The sequence below is a fragment of the Nuphar pumila genome, chromosome 10, assembly GCF_984573655.1.
Source record: "Nuphar pumila chromosome 10, dmNupPumi1.hap1.1, whole genome shotgun sequence".
In the NCBI taxonomy this organism is placed as follows: Eukaryota; Viridiplantae; Streptophyta; class Magnoliopsida; order Nymphaeales; family Nymphaeaceae; genus Nuphar; species Nuphar pumila.
The window spans coordinates 110050790-110070618 of NC_143258.1; the positions used below are offsets into that span (position 1 = coordinate 110050790).

Sequence of the window (19829 nt, forward strand, 5' to 3'; positions counted from 1 at the left end):
CTTGCAAGTGGAAATAGTGCAATTATGTCAATGAGTTTGACACCACCTGTCGGTGGACTTATGTAAATTTCAACACAAGTTGACACTACCTGTTGGTGGACTTATGTAAATTTCAACACAAGTTGACACCACCTATTGGCGTCATTGTTGTAAAAATGTCTCTAAATATTATTATTTTGTATTGACCTTGCATGGGGTTCTATTTTAAGTAACATGAAAGGACTATGACATATGAGTTATTGAGGCTGTTCTTTTTCCATGTCTAATGTGTGCTCTTGGTATTGTACCTCTATCCTCAACTTCTCAGATGCAAGCTAATGTGCGATCTTGGTGTTCTGTCTGTCCTCAACATTTTAGATGGAATCAAAACCATCTTGAATGCAGATACTCTCATCTTTTGTCTCTCTAATATGGCGTCTTTCTTCTTATTCACCTTGTTTTTGTCTCTCTTTTTTCCATTTTTGATTTTATCATTCTTTCTCTTTACTTCATTAACCCAACCTTTCCTTCGTCTTCATCTCTATTCTCTTGTCAACTAATCATAAGATCCAATAAAATGTGTCTACTTGGATCTGAGGTGAAAGACACATTGAGTTATCAGCTATGATACACAGACACGGCAAAAGAGCCCATGTACCAGGTGTAACACAAGTACGTGATGGGCTTGGGTTGGGTAGGGTAATCCCAGCTCTCTCTTTCTCTTGTTTTTTTTTTCTTTTTTTTGTTTACATTGTTTGCTCATCCTGTCAAAACCCTCCCGCTTCCCAACCTCGGCAGCGGGAGAAGAAGCGGAGCAGAAAGAGGAAGAAGGAAGAGAGAGAGGTTACGATGTACCCTCTTGCCCTTTTATTAAAAAGGAAAAAATCTCAAACCCCCTTTTTCTTTTCTTATATTTAAAATGTCAGATTCATTTACCCTCATGTTCTCTTATTTCATTAAAAATGTTACTTATATATATGTACCCATTTTTTTGGATTTTCCATGTATCCGCACTCATACCCGTACCCATGTGACATAGGTAATCAGACTTGAGTAGCCCAATATATTCTAAGATCTAGATCTTCCTAGATCTACTTTGGTCTATGGTACTCTGAATTGGTCTGGGATCGGCCATTTGCAACGCTGTGATTCAGGTGGGATGACTTGAGGGAGTCACAGTTTTTTATTTATTTTATTATAAATAGATAACAAACATTTCAATTATAGTTTTATACTATGAAAATTAAATAACCTAACCAATAATAAACATAAAAGAATTTTTTTTGCTATATATCATTCATTTTTAGCTAAATTCAGCATCTAGCATATTCTTTATGACAGTCAGGACATAGAGTACATGGTTCATTTTCTAGCCATGAGCATATTTCAAGCAACAAGCTACCACTCTTGGCAATGTTTCCTTCATGTAGTAAGGAAAAGAAAGACAAACAATAAGATATGATTTATGTTCAAATTCATATTCAGATCATTCAACAAAGGCCCATCAGAACATCAAAATTAGATTATCATGTTCCAAACATTTTGGATACATAATTTCAGACCAATTTAGAATTCTAACAGATGCATACAAAACAAGGACAATGACACATTCGAGCTTGTTCACTTCAGTGATCAAATTAAGGTTTGGCAGGATAGATTCATACTATATTACTATATAAAGATATAAGCTTTCATACTATATTACTAAATAAATATATCAGCAAGACTATCAACCAAATCAATAACGTCTACCAAACACTTCATAAAAAAATTAAAATCTATCCACAATGACAACAAAACAACTGTAACACATCGCATAGGCATCATTCTACAAAATTGCACATATGCAAACCCATATGTTATTAGAAAAAGGAAAAAGTAGACAAGGAAAAATACCGAAAAACTACATCATCGAATGGAACATAAGACACCCCGAACTACTTCAATCAATTGAAGGAAAAGACAACAAGGTTGTGATCTGCAGCATGGGAGACAGGGCAGGTGTAAAACAGACAGAGAGAGAGCTTTATTCTTCTTCAGATCAAGCGAGTAAAGGGAACATAGGAGCAGGAGGACGAAATCACCATCTGCCATTGTTGGGCTGCTAGGATGCTTGCCACCAACATGTTGTCGTTGCCTACAGAGAGACCATGCGAGAGGGAAGGGGGAAAGCCTGAGAGGGATTGTAAGGGAGAGAGTCAAAGGGGAATGAGATGATTCAAACCTTAATCCCTTACATTTTTTTCTTTATGTAAATGAGATACGAACCATCGCTTGATTTAAGATCAATGGTTTAGCTTTAATATGCATCATATACTATAGTATATATTTATTTATAATTCGAGCTTAATTGAGAGCCTAAACGGGCTCTTTAGAATGATCAAGCTCTGCTGAAGGCCTAGGCTCGGCTCATTTAAGTTTACGAACGAGACAAGCTAGCTCGGTCCATTGTGCGGGCCTACTCAAAAAACCCTCCCTCCTTTCCCATATACATATATATATATATATATATATATATATATATATATAGAGAGAGAGAGAGAGAGCAGGGTAGGGTGGGAAAGTACTGCTTCATCTTCTACCTTTTTTCTTCTTTATCTTCTTCGTCCACCTCTCTTTCCCCATTTCCTTCCCTCCCTCTCTTTTCTTTCTCAAAATATCAGCCCGCCCCTTATTTTTACCCAAAATATCCTCCCTTACATTTTTGTTCAAATATCAATTTATTCATAATTCAAGCTTGATCCAGACCCACAAACTAGTCGTTATTTACATATATTTTAGATGTCAAATCATCATGATCTATGACAAGTTGCACACATGTCAACATATGGACAGATACTAAAGAAAAGGTTATATATAAATGTCTTAGCAAGTTCAGTTAAGGGCACTATATTTTTGAAAGCAGAGTGCGTTTCTGGTATTCCAGGAGGAGTTGAAAAAATTGGAGAATTCATTGCTAACTTATTATCTTGTGTTATTGATGAAATTGGACCTGAAAATGTTGTTCAACTCATAAATGACAATGGGTCCAATTATGTATTAGCAGGGGCAATACTTGAACTTAGATACCCTGTTGTTTAAAACTGCATGTGCTGCTCATTGCATTGATCTTATGTTAGAAGATATTGATAAATTGAGTCATGTATTAGTAATGAATACTGCAAGAAAGATTGCAAAACTTTTTTACATGAAGCAAGCAGCTTTGCAAGTAATGAGAGCTCACACAAAAGGGAAGGAACGCTCAAGGTCTGGGGTCACTAGGTTTGCATCTCATTTTATTTGCCTACATTCTGTATTGAGACTTGAAAAAGAGTTGAGGTACATGGTTGCATCTCCTGAGTGGAGAAATTTGGAAGTTGTAAACAAAGAGAATGGAAAAGAAGTAACTCGACTAATCCAAGATGATGAGTTTTGGAAGAATGGAAATTGGTAGATGGAGAAGGTGCAACAATAGGCTATTTATGTGATGCCATAAAAGAAACAATTAGATCTTTTCATCAAAATCGTCGGGAAAAGTATAAAACATATTGGAAAATCATTGATAATAGATGGGCAAGAAATCTTTGTAGCCCTCTATATGTAGTGGCATCATACTTGAATCCTCGACTTTTTTATGATACAGATAGAGATGTCACTTATCGTGATTCTGTGATGAAAAAGTTGATTCCGGATAAAGATGAGGCTAAGCAATTAGAATCAGAGCTAATGAAGCATCATTCAAGGGATCCGAAAATGTTTGAACCAGATGGGCTGAACATGCATCTTCTTCGGGAAGTGCATCCACGTAAGTATTTGTCATTTTTTCTTATATAATGTGTTTTTAATTTATTTTATTTATCCATGTGTTTTTTTTATATTTTGTGTGTATATGTAGGACTTTGGTGGGAGATGTTTGGAGGAAGTGTGCCTATATTGCAAAAGTTGGCAATAAAATGCCTAAGTCATCCTTGTAGTGCTTCCACATGTGAGCAAAATTGGAATGCTTTTGAAGCCGTCTATACGAAGAAGAGAAACAAATTAAGTCCAACTAAATTGAGTGATTTAGTGTATGTGAGAATGAATATGCATGTGAGGAAGACCACTCAAGAGTTTATACAAAAAACTTCTAAAGCTACTATTAACTTTGATGGCTTTATTTCATTTGAAGAAGTAATCGAAGAAGGTGAAGATGGTGGACAATGTGGAATTTTTTCATTCATTGAAAGTGAAGAAGAAGACAATTTAGAGAATGGTGATGGATTGTTGAATGAAGACTTCTACTTTTTGCATGATTCAAAATTATGTGTTGTAATTTCTTTTTGAAAACTTTGATGATGGACTCATAATTTTATGGTTTGTAATCTTGATTTGGACACTTTAGATGTGGTTTGATTTGGACATTTTAGATATTGTGGTTTTTAATTTATAATTGTTGCTTGATAGTTGGTGAAAATTCCTTAAAGATTAGTTCATTTGTTATTTTAGATGTTGTGGTTCTTAATTTATAAATTGTTGCTTGACAGTGGATAGTTGTTATTTGATTTTTTTCTTTTATACTTGGCTCATTTGTATATTGTTGTTAATAATTTTTAGAGCTCAGAAGTGTAAAATAATATGTTTTTCTCATTTTCTATTTTTCATATTTTTATTATTTTTTCCTTTTTTTTAATTTTTGCCAAGATTGTCCTGATATTTTTCTGAGAAAACAATTTTTTTCAAAATATCCTGAAATTTTCCCTTGCCTAGAAATTCCAGAGAACGATATCTGTGACTATGGTTTCCCAATGGCAAGTAATAAATTCATGTAAATATTAAAGCAACCTTCATAGTTAGCTTTATGATCACAACCCGTCTGTTAAGTAGTCATATATCAAAGTTTACCAACAGGTACGACTGACCAACCTCTTCACATATATGCTAAAGGTTTTAAAAAAATTAAGCATTCTCTCAAACAAAAAATGGACCTACTGCACATTACAGAGGTTAAAAAGAAAAGTCAACTACAAAAGGAGGCATGTCTTCACAGTTAAAACTCATAACATAATATTTGTTCACCATCATTGATTTTAGCTGATATAAACCAGAATAAAAAAGTGAATACTCCATCTCTTTAAGCAAAGGGTAACTTTTTAATTTATTCAGTTATAATATAGGAAAATCATCCAAAAGACTGATCATCATTTATATAGATCTGTCTACAAAATTTTATTTTCTTGGTATGATCTGCTAGTTTTCAACCAACAAAAAACAGAAATGGCTGCAAGTAGCACAAGATAATTGGATTGCTGATCACATATTTCACACTACCCACATAAATGAGTTAGGAAAAACCTCATGCACACACAGAACAATGGTTCTCAAAATGGATTATGACTGGAAATTGCATTTCTCTTTGAATATTGATATGCCATTAGAACATACCTGCTGTGTCCTATCACCATGAATTGTAGTTGCTGGAAATCCATTCATGCACAGCCAGTGTTCCAATGAATCAGCCCCTTTCTTTGTCTCCACAAAAACTAAAGTTAGCGCTTGCTGCAGTTTGCATAGAAAAAAACTAGAATTATTAACTAGACTAGCTTCTGATACTGCTTCAGAAATAGGATTTCAATTACATGACCAGAATGACAGCAACATAAAATCTCATAACATACAGAAAAAAATGTGTACGCTATTGCTCTGCCATATTACAAACAAACCGGGCATGACTCACAAGTCAGACATATGAGAAACCCGTCCATACCAACATTACCTTGCCATGGGTTCCATTTGCTCTTTGGGCATGAAGGAGGTCCATTAGGTGGCTCCTTTTGTCAGACTCGAGAACAAATTCCACTCTTTGAACAATCAAATCAGTGCTTGAACCAACCCTTCCCACAGCTAGGAATATGTAGTTTGAAAGGAAATCAGAAGCCAATCTCTGAATGCACAGCCACATAGAGAAGCATGTAAGAGCTTTTAACTCAAGGAAACACATGAGACAGGAAATAATAAATGTCGAGGAAATGAAAATAATAAATGTCAAGGAAAAACCCATCAAATATAATATATTTAGTAAACCTTTGGAGAAAATAAAATGCAGAACAATAAATGAGAAGATGATATGGTTGCAAAAATAGGGGGCGGGATTGGGGATAAACATTATAGTACCTGTATCTCCTTAGGAAATGTAGCACTGAATAGCAATGTTTGTCTCATACCACGTTGTGGCATATCCATTTGCTCAACTATTTTCCTAATTTGAGGCTCAAAACCCATATCCAGCATCCGGTCAGCCTCATCAAGAGCTAAGTACCTCACCATTTGTAAGGAGACTCTTGCCCTCTCCAGCAAATCTACCAAACGGCCTGGGGTTGCAACAAGAATATCAACACCCCTCTCCAGATCCCTTAGCTGAAAAGAGAACATCATGATAAGCTAAGTATGAAATCTTACTATGAGTTTTCAAAGTGAGCAGGCTAAAATTCAGATGTGAAACAAGAACATTACTTGCACAGGATCAGAAGATAAGAAACTACGTAACAAAAATAAATTGTGTTCATGTATAATCAAGATATCAACACATGATAACCTATGTAGTCAAAAGTCCCGACTAGGCACCTAATAGTCCGCCTAGTAGGCCATACGTAAGTAAAATGCCTAGGGTTTGCAATTCCTAGGTGGGGTACCTTAACAGGTACCAATTTTGCCGACTAAGGCGCCTAGTCGGCGACTAAGATGCCTAGGCACGAGGGCAGTTTAGCCAATTATTCTTATATATATTGTTATTTTTTTGTATATATATAATTATATACGTGTGTGTGTGTGTGTGTGTGGGCGCTGCTTTGCTTTTGAATTTTTTTTGTGAAACATTGAAAGCATGCACAATTAATTTTAATTGATTATGTTTTTTATATATGTGTGTGTTTGTTTCTGGTGAATTTTTCTATAAAATCCTGAAAGCATGTTTAGTATTATGAATTATGTAATATGTTATTTATATATGTATGTGTTATTGTGCTTCTGTCATATTTTGTTGATTATACTGAATATGTTATAAATAATTGAAATATATATATATGTGTGTGTTGGTGTACAATTATATATATATGTATATTCTAGTTACGTATATTAATATATTTTGTGAAAGCATGTGTAATTTTGTACTTGTATAATGAAAGCATCTTATTAGTAAAAGAATTAAACATATTTTTATGTATATTTTGTGTACTTTTTCTATTTTAATTGGGGTACCGACTAGTCCCTCCTAGTCCTCGACTAGTCTTTTTAGGGGTCTACCGACTAGGCACCGCCTAGCGCTTTTGACTACATAGGTGATAACTAACAGACATGGTGAGCCACAAAACTTTTTCCATCTTAAGGATTGCCATCTAAAGAAGTGTTCCAGAAAAAGGTGCAGTTAAATTATGATTTCCGTGCAGACAAATGAAGAGTACACTTATTGGTAGATGCATGTGTGGAAGCCTCTGTCCTTTTCTGTTTGCTAGGGAGCCGTGGCCATGGGATGACCTGAGCAGTTGAGCTGGCTTGGATGTAATTTGCTAATGCTTTTAAGTCATTATATGTGGCTCATAGCTGATTTTCACTGCTGTTCTTACCTCTCTTTTGGCTTTTTTCTTTTTCTCATGTCATGCGCCCCTACATTTCAGGTAACCTCCAGCACCCTTTGCCTTCTTTACATAAGGATCCATAAAGGGCATCCAAACTTTTATTCAACTTTACTTGGAACATTTCTCAATTTGGAAATGCATGCCATTCCGCTTATTATTCAACAGAATTGTGAGCAAACCATAAAAAGGCCTAATAGAACTAAACATTTTAAATATTTAAATTTAGGGTTTTTTCCATATCCATCCCTAACATATGAGCAACTGATAAGTGCATCCCTACCTTATGGTCAATACCTATCATCCCTGCCTTTTGGCACGTTAGGACAAGTTTATCATTCTGTTAACTGAGAGTTAAGTTAACCATGAGCAATGAGTGACCATGGTTAAATGGCTGTGAAAAGTAAAAAATGTCCTTATGTCTTGAGTTGACCCAGCTCACCCTTTATGAATTCCCCTTCTTCATGCAGCAAAGTATTGAGACTGGGTTGTTTTACCCATGTTTATTTATTCTTTGTGTTTACGGGTTTGGATCTGAACCCAGACCCGAAACCTATGTATTAATCCAAACTCCTCTGTATTCTTTATATCGGGTCTGGAACTGATGTAATATAGTGTAATATCCAGACCCAATCCAGTTTACAATATATATATATAACATATAGGGCACGATCCTAGCATGAAGGATCATACCATCTGTTGCAGCCGCCCCTCTCTCTCACAATCTTCTCCTTCTTCTGCATCAACCGCACACTGGTGGACGAATTCTAACATGGTATCAGAGCAGGCTCGATTCTGATCACCGCCCGATGTGCACGAAACTGGTTCCAGAAGGTGTGTCCTGCGAGATCCAATGCTTTAACAGGTCACCGTGATTCTTCCCTATCTCTCAACCTCGATCCTTCTCTGATTGTGAATCAAGTTTTTTTTGTTCTGATTTCAAATATCTCTTCCTCCTTCCTTGTTGACGTTCCTTTCTCTTCAGGCTAAAAAAAAAAAGGGGGGCAGATTTTTATTTCTTGAAATCGTCGTCCTTCTCCTCCATACCTGAACGTCAATCTTTTATAACATCTGTGCACACGTGAAACAGATTGAAATCTGTTTCGCGCTGCATCAGATCTAGCGTTACCATACCTGATTTTATTTCTTGGAGTCTTTGTTTTGCGCTGCATCAGATCTGGCGTTACCATACCCGATTTTTATTTCTTGAAGTCGTTCTTCTCCAACACATGTGCACACGTGAAACAGATTGAAACCTGTTCACGCTGCATCAGCCCCTTTATTAATGTCAGATCTGTTTTGATTATCAGATCTGTGTCTTCTGTTCTGCACTTTGCCCGATCCGAATTCTTTACCCTATTTTTGACGTTACTTCTATTCCTGGATGCTTGACCAATCTTGACGTCAGCAGCACATCTGGTTTGGTTTTAATTAAATCAGAATGTTGTCTTATTTGGCCTTTCCAGAATTCTAGGTTGCATCAACATAGTTGGGAATCTTTTGATTGTCTACATCTAGCTTGTCCTAAAAAAAAAAGGGGGACGAGCTTGTTGAAATCTCTGATACTGCTGCACTGATTGCTTCCTAGTATTGCTGCACTTACTGCACTTGGCATTTTGTATTGATCTTTCTTCTTATCTTCTTCTTTCGTCATGGATTCATTCTCCTTCTCTACTGTCAAGTTTTCTTGGTCAACTCATCTCTGAGAAACTGAACAACTCGAATTACTTGACCTGGAAGAGGCAGATTTGCCTTTTACCAGGAGCTTGGATCTCTCTGGACACCTCGCTGGGACCGTTCATGCACCGCCAGAGTTTGTGATGCAGGAGGAGCGAGATGATAAAGGGGAGGTTTCCGACAAATTGACTCGCAATCCAGAATTTGGGACATGGAGGAGAAAAGATCAAGCAATCGTTGCTTACATCACCTCTACCCTTTCTCAAGAGGTCTTAGTGGGCATTCTCGATGAATGCTCAGCTATGGAGTTATGACAGAGGTTGGCGCAGACTTATTCACAAATTTCAGAGGCCAGAATCATACATTTAAAAAGAGAATTCCGACTCTTGAAGAAAGAAAACTTATCAGTTACAGAGTACATGAACAAAGTCAACACCATCACTGATCAACTGGCCATAGTGGGTTGTGAAATTCCTGACAAAGAAAAGGTTCAACAAGCATTGAATGGTCTTGGATCCAATTATCACATGTTGGTCACCTCCCTCTTATGTCTCCCTTCATTGCCAAGTTTTGAAGATCTTTGCGCGAAGTTATTGCAGTATGAAGTTACCATTAGAGGAGAGAAGATGACCCTGAACTCCAGCAACCATGATGTATTGGTTACAAGGATGATGTCAGGAAGAGGACGTGGAGGCTTTCGAGGTGGACGTGGATAGGGAAGGAATAGTCAAGGAGGACGAGGCTTGTTGCCCATGCCCAACATGTCACCCAACTCTTTCCCAGGGAACCAGAGCTCCAAGAATATACCAACATGTTTTCAATGCAATAAAAGGGGGCACATCAAAGCTAATGATGGTACAACCCACAAAACAAAGGAAAATTTAATGGTGCAGGATCCTCTCACAGAGGAAGAATAGGAGAAGACTCGAAGGATGATGAAAAGAATAATGTGAAGAATCTTTTGATATCTGCTCTTTCAGGTTTAAATTTCAAGCAAAATGAGCAAGGAACCTGGTACATTGATTCTGGGGCTGCAGCACATGTAACAGGTGATGTCGGCAAGATTTTGAAACCTATTCCTTATCGTAGAAAATTTCGTATTAAAACTGGAGATGGTACTCTTCACTCTATATCTCATACCAAAAATGTTAACCTTTCACTCCCTAATTCTTCCTTAAATTTGTCCAATGTCTATCATTCTTCCAGTATCGTCAAGAATATTGTTTTTGCCTCTAAACTTATTGATGATACTAATTCTTTCGTCGAATTTACTCCTTCTGTATGTGTCAAGGATCTTCTCACGAAGAAGATGCTCGTTGAAGGAGAACGACAGAAAACGTGTATGTCCTCAAGGAATCTTTTTCTTCTGTTCGTAGTGCTTCATCAAATTCGTCGGTCATTCAGCCAGTTCAGCTAGTGTCGTCCAAAGATTGTTTTAGTTTATCTTAGTGTAATAAGCCAGAGATTTGGCATCGTCGTTTGGGTCATTGTAATGGTTCATTTATTAAGAAACTTGTGTTGAGTGGACTTGTTCTAGAATCTAGTTTGAGTGTTGAGTCTGATATTTCACTTTGTTTTAGCTATCAATTATGTAAGAGTCATGTTCTTCCTTTTAATTCAATAAATCAAAGAGCTTTTGTGCCATTTGAAATTGTTTATTCTGATGTCTGGGGACCTGTCCCACAATCTTCTTTATCTGGCAGTCGCTATTACGTTACTTTTATTGATAGTTATTCTAGATATACTTGGATTTATTTTATGAGACATAAATCTGAGGTATTCAAGCTCTTTTGCTTATTTTACGCTTTAGTTTGTAATCGATTCTCGTCTAAAATTCAACATTTTCAGTGTGACGGGGGTGAGTATTTATCAAAGGAATTTATTGAATTTCTCCAAGATAATGAAATAAGTCGTCGTATATATTACCCACATACACCACAACAAAATGGTATGGCAAAAAGAAAACATCGGCATATTGTGAAAAGTGCCTTGAGTATATTGCATGACACTCACATTCTCGTGAGTTTTTTGACGGAAGCCTTCCACTCAGCTGTATATATCATAAATCGTCTACCCATGAGATTGCTAGAAAACCAATCTCTTTATTTCGCACTTTTCGGGATTCAACCTGATTATAATGAATTACGAGTGTTTGTTGCATATGTTATGTTCATATTGATAGCTCTCAACGTGATAAGTTTCAAGACAAAGCATGCAGGTACAAGTTTGTTGGATATGCCGATCAATACAAAGGGTATCGATGCTATAACCCTACCACTCATCGCATCAAAGTCTCGCGAAATGTTCTATTTGATGAAACCATTGTTAAGGACTCAGGAAGTATAGATGGGCACAATAGGGACGTTGAGTGGTATCAACCATGGCTTGCTATTGAGTTACTGAAACAGATAGAGACGCATGATGTTTCCTCATGCCACACATTACCTGTTGAACGGAGTGAGAATTATGTAGAGCCTCAGATGGAAGAGTTGAGAAATATGCAGGCTCCTATCATGCCTACTTCAAATGCCGCAAAATTTCAAGGAGTCATCTATGTACGACGAAACAAGAATAATGCTCAGCAAATCGATGTGCAGCCCAGGCAGATTGAAAGAATTCGCCACCCTATTGAGAGATGGGTCAGTTATAATAACTTTTCTACGAACCTACAATTATTCGTTTCTCAGATTGAAAAGCAAGATGAACTCATCAGTTTCTCACATGCATACATGTCAGTCAAGTGAGTTGAAGCTATGAATGAGGAGATGGAAGCTTTGCATGAATGTGAAACTTGAGAGATTGTTCTTAGACCCTCAGACAAAAATGTTGTAGGTTTTAAATGTGTCTATAAAATCAAGTATAAACTTGATGGATCCATTGAACGCTACAAGGCGAGACTTGTAGCCAAAGGCTTTACTCAAGAATACGGGCAAGACTATGATGAGACGTTTAGCCCTGTGGTCAAAATGGGAATCATTCGATTAATTCTATCTTTGTCGGTTAAGTATGGATGGACTCTCAGTCAACTTGATGTTAAAAATGCATTTTTGCATGGCAGTCAGAAAGAAGAAGTGTATATAGAGCAGCCCCCTGGTTATGCAGAACACAGTCCCAACACCCATGTCTGTAAATTACGAAGAGCCATCTATGGGTTAAAGCAAGCCTCTCGTTCTTGGTTTGATAGCTTCTTTGTCGAAGTTCAACAACATGGGTTCATTCGATCTCACCTCGATCATTCTCTATTTATCTTTCGAGATCGTCAGGTCAGTATTTTACTTCTCATATATGTAGATGATATTATCATTACTGGGAATTCTGATAAACATATAGAAGCTACAAAAGTTTTATTGAGTCGAAAGTTTAAGATGAAAGATTTGGGGGTTCTACGTTATTTCTTGGGGGTTGAGGTAGACCGGCGGGATAGATATCTTTCATTAACTAAATACAAATATACCTTGGATTTATTGGATAAGGCAAGTACGAAGGATTGCAAACCTCTATCCACTCCTAGTGTATTGAATCATAAGCTCAGTGCACAGGATGGGGAGGCATATGGAGATCCCAGACAATATTGCAGTCTTGTGGGTATGCTTCAATATCTCACTTTCACTAGACCAGACATTGTGTATGCAGTAAATCAAGTCTAGCAATTCATGCATGATCCGCGCACAGAGCATATGAATGTTGTCAAGAGAATCCTTCGATACTTAAAGGGTACTCTTGGGGATGGCTTAGTCTATCATCAATCTACGACTAAAGGCGAGCAACTTCGACTAGTTGTATAAGCAGATGCTGATTGGGCTGGAGATCCAGATGACAGAAGGTCGGTTTCTGTGTATTGTGTTTTTATTGATGAAAACTTAATAGCATGGAGTAGCAAGCGTGCAGTTGAACGATCTAGTACTGAGGTCGAGTATCGGTCTATAGTGGCAGCTACAACAGAGGTTACATGGCTGGGGCATCTTTTGATAGAATCAGGAGAAACTATTCTACCCACTACCCTTTTATGTGATATTCAAAGTGCCATCTAGATTACTTTCAACTTTATTCATCACAGTCGTACAAAACATATAGGGATTGATCAGTATTTTATTCGACAAAAGGTAGAAGACAGGGAAGTTGAACCAGTCTATATTTGAATGGTTGATCAGGTGGCGGATTTGTTCACTAAAGGTCTTACCAGCATACGATTTTGGTTCTAGAAGAGCAAGTTGTCCATGGTGCATGACCATGCACAACTTGAGGGAGGGTATTGAGACTGGGTTGTTTTACCCATGTTTATTTATTCTGTGTGTTTACGGGTTTGGACCTGGACCCAGACCCGAAACCTATGTATTAATCCAAACTCCTATGTATTCTTTATATCGGGTCTGAAATTGATGTAATATAGTGTAATATCCAGACTCAATCTAGTTTACAACATATATATAACATATAGGGCACGATTCTAGCATGAAGGATCGTAGCATATGAATGTTGTCAAGAGAATCCTTCGATACTTAAAGGGTACTCTTGAGGATGGCTTAGTCTATCATCAATCTACGACTAAAGGCGAGCAACTTCGGCTAGTTGTATAAGCAGATGTTGATTGGGCTGGAGATACAGATGACAGAAGGTCGGTTTCTGGGTATTGTGTTTTTATTGATGAAAACTTAATAGCATGGAGTAGCAAGTGTGCAGTTGCACGATCTAGTACTGAGGCCGAGTATCAGTCTACGGCGACAGCTACAACAGAGGTTACATGGCTGAGGCATCTTTTGATAGAATTAGGAGAAACTATTCTATCCACTACCCTTTTATGTGATATTCAGAGTGCCATCTAGATTACTTTCAACCTTATTTATCACAGTCGTACAAAACATATTGGGATTGATCAGCATTTTATTCGGCAAAAGGTATAAGACAGGGAAGTTGAACCAGTCTATATTCGAACGGCTGATCAGGTGGCGAATTTGTTCACTAAAGGTCTTACCAGCATACGATTTTGGTTCTTGAAGAGCAAGTTGTCCATGGTGCACGACCATGCACAACTTGAGGGAGGGTATTGAGACTGGGTTGTTTTACCCATGTTTATTTATTCTGTGTGTTTATGGGTTTGGATCTGGACCCAAACCTGAAACCTATGTATTAATCCAAACTCCTCTGTATTCTTTATATCGGGTCTGGAATCGATGTAATATAGTGTAATATCCATACTCAATCTAGTTTACAATATATATATAACATATAGGGCACGATCTTAGCATGAAGGATCGTACCATCTGTTGCAGCCGCCCCTCTCTCTCACAATCTTCTCCTTCTTCTGCATCAACCGAACACTGGTGGACGAATTCTAACACAAAGTCTGGCAAGCTCCTTCTGTTCTCTGACACACCTTTCCGATGAGTGCCTCCTCTCTAAGGGATCCATCAGTTGCTCCTCTCTGGTGATAGTTTTTTATGGCAGCTCTCTCTCTCTCTCTCTCTCTCTCTCTCTCTCTCTCTCTCTCTCTCTCTCTCTCTCTCTCTCTCTCTCTCTCTCTCTCTCTCTCTCTCCGGTTGGCACCCTCCTTTGTTGTGCATTTGGTGCTTAGATCTGTCATACCAAGAGTCAATAGGTGGGAGGAGAACCGAAACACTGCCCTTAAGTAGCTGCCAACAAAACTCAAAAGAAGAGGAAGATGTGACTCATCGATAGAGGGATCCTTCTATTGAAGGTGAGGGTCACAACCACAAGCCATTGAGAAGATAGTAAGGACAATTAGTATCTTAATGGCATTCATATCCTAACCTTGTCAAGTAACGAACCTTGCAGTTTCTAAATTTGTTTGAATGAGAATGATGGAGTATGCGCATGGACTCGATTCAATCAACTTTTAAATGCTGTTCCTCTAGCTACTCTTGTCAAGAAGAAAATAATTTGTATGAGTGGAGGCATTAAGAGGCCCATAAACTATGTAGAAGAGGTGAAGCCACCAATTTGCATGAAGTTCTTGTCTTGGTCAGTTAATGCAGAGGTGGATAAATTCTTGGGTGGTTAGATATTGAGATCCCAAAGGGGGTGCTGGAACCAGAGTTTATTTTTGTACAGATACTCTTGCCTATAAGAGTGTTACTTGACTGTAAGGAGTTGGATGATCAAGTAGAGTGGAGGCGGTAAGCCTTTTTCTGATTTTCAATTCATCTCTCTCTCTCTCTCTCTCTCTCTCTCTCTCTAGAGTCTAAAGTAGGCTCAGAAACACAAGCAACATGCAAATGGTACATGGGAGTACATCTAATTTGCTTTTTCAGTCAGCTGGAGAAATATGCTTACTAAGAACAAAACACATTTGCACTTATGATTTTATAACCTGATTTGACACTCTAGAATTCAGAGAAATGATCTGAAATATAGAAGTTCAAGCATAGATCTGTTGATGGACAAAATTTTGACGAGATACAGCCAGATCAAAATAATCAACTTGCAGTTTGAATTTAGGGTTGTCTAGTACTTAATTAAATATGACTTGGACGGCCTGAAACCTTGCAAATTATATAGGGGACTCAATGTAATAGATACTGGGATTTTTTCAAAAGAAATATCACAAAAAAAATATTTTGGTAATTTGGCAACATTTTATGGTTGTTCAATAAGACTACGGATGCATGTCCCTTGCTGATATGAACCAAAATTGGGTGAGAGAGAGAGAGAGTATAGGTTCTTTTAACAAAATTTTCCATAATCATCCATACCTTATGCAAGATTCCCAAATCCATCCCTATCTTAATCTCATTTTCAGGACACCACCTTATAAACGATTCTCAAAATTATCCCTGCCTTATATTGATTTCCAAAATTTCCCTATCTTATGAATGGTTTCCAGATCCATCCCTACATTATCTGTTTTTCAATCATCCATGAGGACAGGTGTTATTCCACTAAAAAAACCTTGAATTTAACTATATGAAGACTGATATAATTTGCATATTTGTCAAGCATACGACCACTTGTATCAATATTGTGGCTAGAGATGACCACATTGAGTAAAATATGCAAGTTAACTTGCTACAAGAAACTGTTTGTTGAGGCAAGTGTAACGTTCATAACAAATACATAGCCTCAGCTTATCTACATTGTTCTTTATACAAATCCCACAACTAGGTCAGCTAGAAAATAGGAGCAAAATACAGAGAACTCCTATGCACATGTACTACAGGCCAAAATATTGTATAGTAGCTGTCCATTCCCTAAATTTCTGATCATTGGGTTGTCTTCTCAAAACAATCGCTCGGTCCCTAGTGTTAGACCAGCAGTCTGAAACTATTCTATCTCTATATCTGACAATATTGTATAGTAGAGGGAATTGTTTGCACAAAGCTGATTTGTGAAGCCATCAGCCTTTCCAAAAAAGATACAGCTTTACCAGCATCTATCAACACATGAAGTTTGTCAACGAAGTGATTAAGATACTTCGCTCATCCTCTCCAAATCTCCTTCCAATGCCATGGACAGTCCTCGATACTATAGTTTTCTTTTAGCAGCTTAGCCCTTTCACCATATTTGCTAATTATAGCTGTTTTTTATTTTTAATGTTATGAATTATTTGTTGATTGTTACATATGATTGCCATATCATTGAATGGTCCATGTTTCATCAATTCCATATTCAGGCTTCCAGTGTTGTTTGAATATATAGCTAGATGAACAAAAAAAAAATCATATGTTTCTTTTTTTCTAATTTTTCTTGATTTCTGTAATGATAAATTGTATGTCAGACCCCTCCAGCACACCTTGTTTCTTGTCCATAGGCAAGCTGGAGGATAAACCACATTATATTTTACAACATTGCTATCACGCCCTTACATGCAATAGGATATTCCATCTGATTTCTCAAAAGAAAAAAAATTCAGGTAACAAATGCATTCAAGCAAAAGCATCCATGCAATAGAAAACCAATGTTTGCAACATTAGCTAGCGATAAAACATTCAGTTTAGGCATATTGATCTAAACATGCGACTTCACGTTGAGTTAGGGCAAAGAACACCACATCATCACCAGCCAGTGTGCATTGTCAAATTCTTGCTATTGGACTGCCAAAACACCGATTATAAATACTCCATCATGTAAGACGATCAACGTCACGATTATTCAGAAACAAACAAAGTTGTTCAAACATAGAGAGAGAGAGATTGAGGGTCATGGAAACCTGTTGATTTATTGGAGCTCCTCCATATGCCACAACAACTCTGACACCCGTTTGATACGAGAACTTTTTTGCCTCCTCATGTATCTACGTTGCATGATCAATGACCAATGATCTCTCAGGGACAGGATAGAAAATGCTTCGATGTAGAAAGTGAAAGCTATAAAGCGATAGAACCATGAGAGAGAGAGACCTGACAGGAGAGCTCCCTCGTAGGAGAAAGGATGAGGGCGAGGGGATAGACAGTCCTTGCACCTCGTGGTGGTCTCTGAGGGGGCTGGCCCTTCATAATCCCACTGATGATAGGGAAACAGAAAGCAGCCGTCTTCCCCGATCCGGTCTGCGCACACGCCATAAGGTCCCGGCCTGCGAGCAGGATTGGGATGGCATGTCGCTGCACAGGCGTCGGCTTCACATACTTGCACCGCCGAATGTTCTCGTTGAGGGCATCACCAAGGTCAATCTCCGCAAAAGTATTCACGGGAGGAGGGACATTCTCCCCGCTGGTCTCGACCGGTATGTCCTCGTACGCATCAAAGTTAATCCCAGTATTCTCCTGTTCACCGAACGCAAGCTCGGTCGCTTCATCGTTCTCAAACGGATTCACCTCTCGCTCCCTCCCCCTGTCCCATCCACCACCACCTTTGTTCCATCCGCCTCCACCACGGCCGCCGCCACCGCCACCGCTGCTGCTGCCGCCACCATATCCCGACCTCCCCAAATCCCGACCACCCCAACGGCCGCCGGAGGGACCACCAAAACCACCGCTTCCGCCACCACCAACCCCACCACCAGATCTAAACCCAGAAGAGGCATCAACCGACTTCGGAACAGGATCAGCAGCTGCCGGCCGGTTACGCAGATGGGGAGGGACGTACGACGAGCGCGGAGTGGCTCGAGAAGCACCCGCGGCAGCGGCAGGAGGCGCGGCGGCTACATTTTCAGCAGCCGAATTCGCCACAGAATCCGCCCAGGATGTTCGCATAATTGAAAATACCGACAAGCTTCTTTCGTTTTCCCTTCTCTTCTCTTTTCTTCTTATATCGCTCAAAAAAAAAGAAAAAAACGTACAACCTAAAATCCAAACGTGCAAACAGCAAACACTTCTGCCGAAAAAGCACAAAAAACGAACTCAAGGTTCCCAAAAAAAAGGCAAAAAAAAAAAAAACTAACCTTGCTAGAACAAGAATTCCCACGAACAGCGCATATCACAGTGCAACCTTTAATCGCTTCTCCGACACTTCAGAAGCCCTAACACATCAAAAAGGAACAAACAAAACAAAACGCATATCAAATCCCTAGTCAAACATGGGGCAAGAAAAAGAGGGGAAGAGACGAAGAAAGTGAAGAGAAAATACCATTAGTGGCTGCAAAACAGAATAATCAACCAGTCCTCCGTAGTTCAACTCGGCCGACCGACATATTAGGGGAGAGAGAGAGAGAGGCGGAACCCTAGAAGGAACCCAAAGCACTGTTCTTTTTTATTTTCTTTTTTTTTCTGAGAAATTGCAGCTTCGTTTCGCGAATGCGTGCTCTCGTAAACTCACACACCAACAACACCTACAAATGAGATCCTGAAATCTAAAGAAAAAGTAAAAAAATCCTTTTTGGTTTTTTCATACACACCCCCGTCTTTGTAGGTATTTTTAGAAAACCCTTTGTTTATTGCCTAAACCTGAAACTTGCAGACGAAGAAAGGTGTCACCCTCACCTACCAACATGGTATGGGGTGGCAAAACCTGACCCGACCCGCCAACCCGCCTCTTAGGCGGGTTCGGGTTGGGCTTAAGCCAACCCGTTTAATAAACGGGTCGACCAACCTAACCCCTTTATTAAACGGGTCGGGTTCGGGTTGGGGTAGGCCAACCCGGCTGACCCGTTTAATAAACGGGTTAGGTCAACCCGCCAACCCGACCCGTGACCTGACCCACCAACCCGCCCACCAACCTGACCCGCTAACCCGCCCGCTACCCACCAACCCGTTTTCCTAACCCAACCCATTTATTAAACGGGTTGGCGGGTCATGTCGGGTTACCCGTTTATTAAATGGGTCGGGTTAGTGTTTGCCACAGCCAACCCGTTTAATAAACGGGTCGGGTTCGGGTTGAGGTATGCTGACACGCCAACCCGCTTAGGACCTAAGGTATAAACTCCGATTGAGTTGGAATTGGCTCTACTTTTTTTAAAAAAACTGAATAAACAGCACCAGCAAAAAGACCTGATCGTGGTGGCTCAGCCTGTCTTACTCATCCACATAAAACTCTGAGGCTAGGAACCCTGCCTCAGTGGAATTGGCTCCACTTAGAGATATAAAATGGAACAGAACTAAATCCCATTAATTGGATACGTTTTAATAAAAATTTCATAAAATATTTGCCACAGCCAACCCGTTTAATAAACGGGTCGGATTTGGGTTGAACTCGAAC

General features: G+C 38.8%; 1 protein-coding gene across 4 annotated transcripts in view; it reads right to left on the reverse strand.

The window, feature by feature from the left end:
• LOC149827879 (DEAD-box ATP-dependent RNA helicase 37-like) overlaps positions 1 to 18965 on the reverse strand; it is a 35953-nt gene extending 16988 nt beyond the window's left edge. The window contains exons 1-7 of one of the 4 annotated variants that reach the window (XM_090019711.1): positions 18762 to 18965; positions 18577 to 18654; positions 17597 to 18437; positions 17407 to 17490; positions 6109 to 6351; positions 5711 to 5878; positions 5380 to 5493 (exon numbers count right to left, since the gene is read on the reverse strand). In XM_090019711.1, the coding sequence (XP_089875837.1) occupies positions 5380 to 5493; positions 5711 to 5878; positions 6109 to 6351; positions 17407 to 17490; positions 17597 to 18388 (1401 nt within the window). In that variant the 5' untranslated portion in view covers positions 18389 to 18437; positions 18577 to 18654; positions 18762 to 18965. Of the gene's footprint in view, positions 1 to 5379; positions 5494 to 5710; positions 5879 to 6108; positions 6352 to 17406; positions 17491 to 17596; positions 18510 to 18576; positions 18655 to 18761 lie in introns of all 4 variants that reach the window. The other 3 variants (XM_090019709.1, XM_090019710.1, XM_090019708.1) reach the window with 3 other exon arrangements.
• Positions 18966 to 19829: the final 864 nt, after the last annotated feature.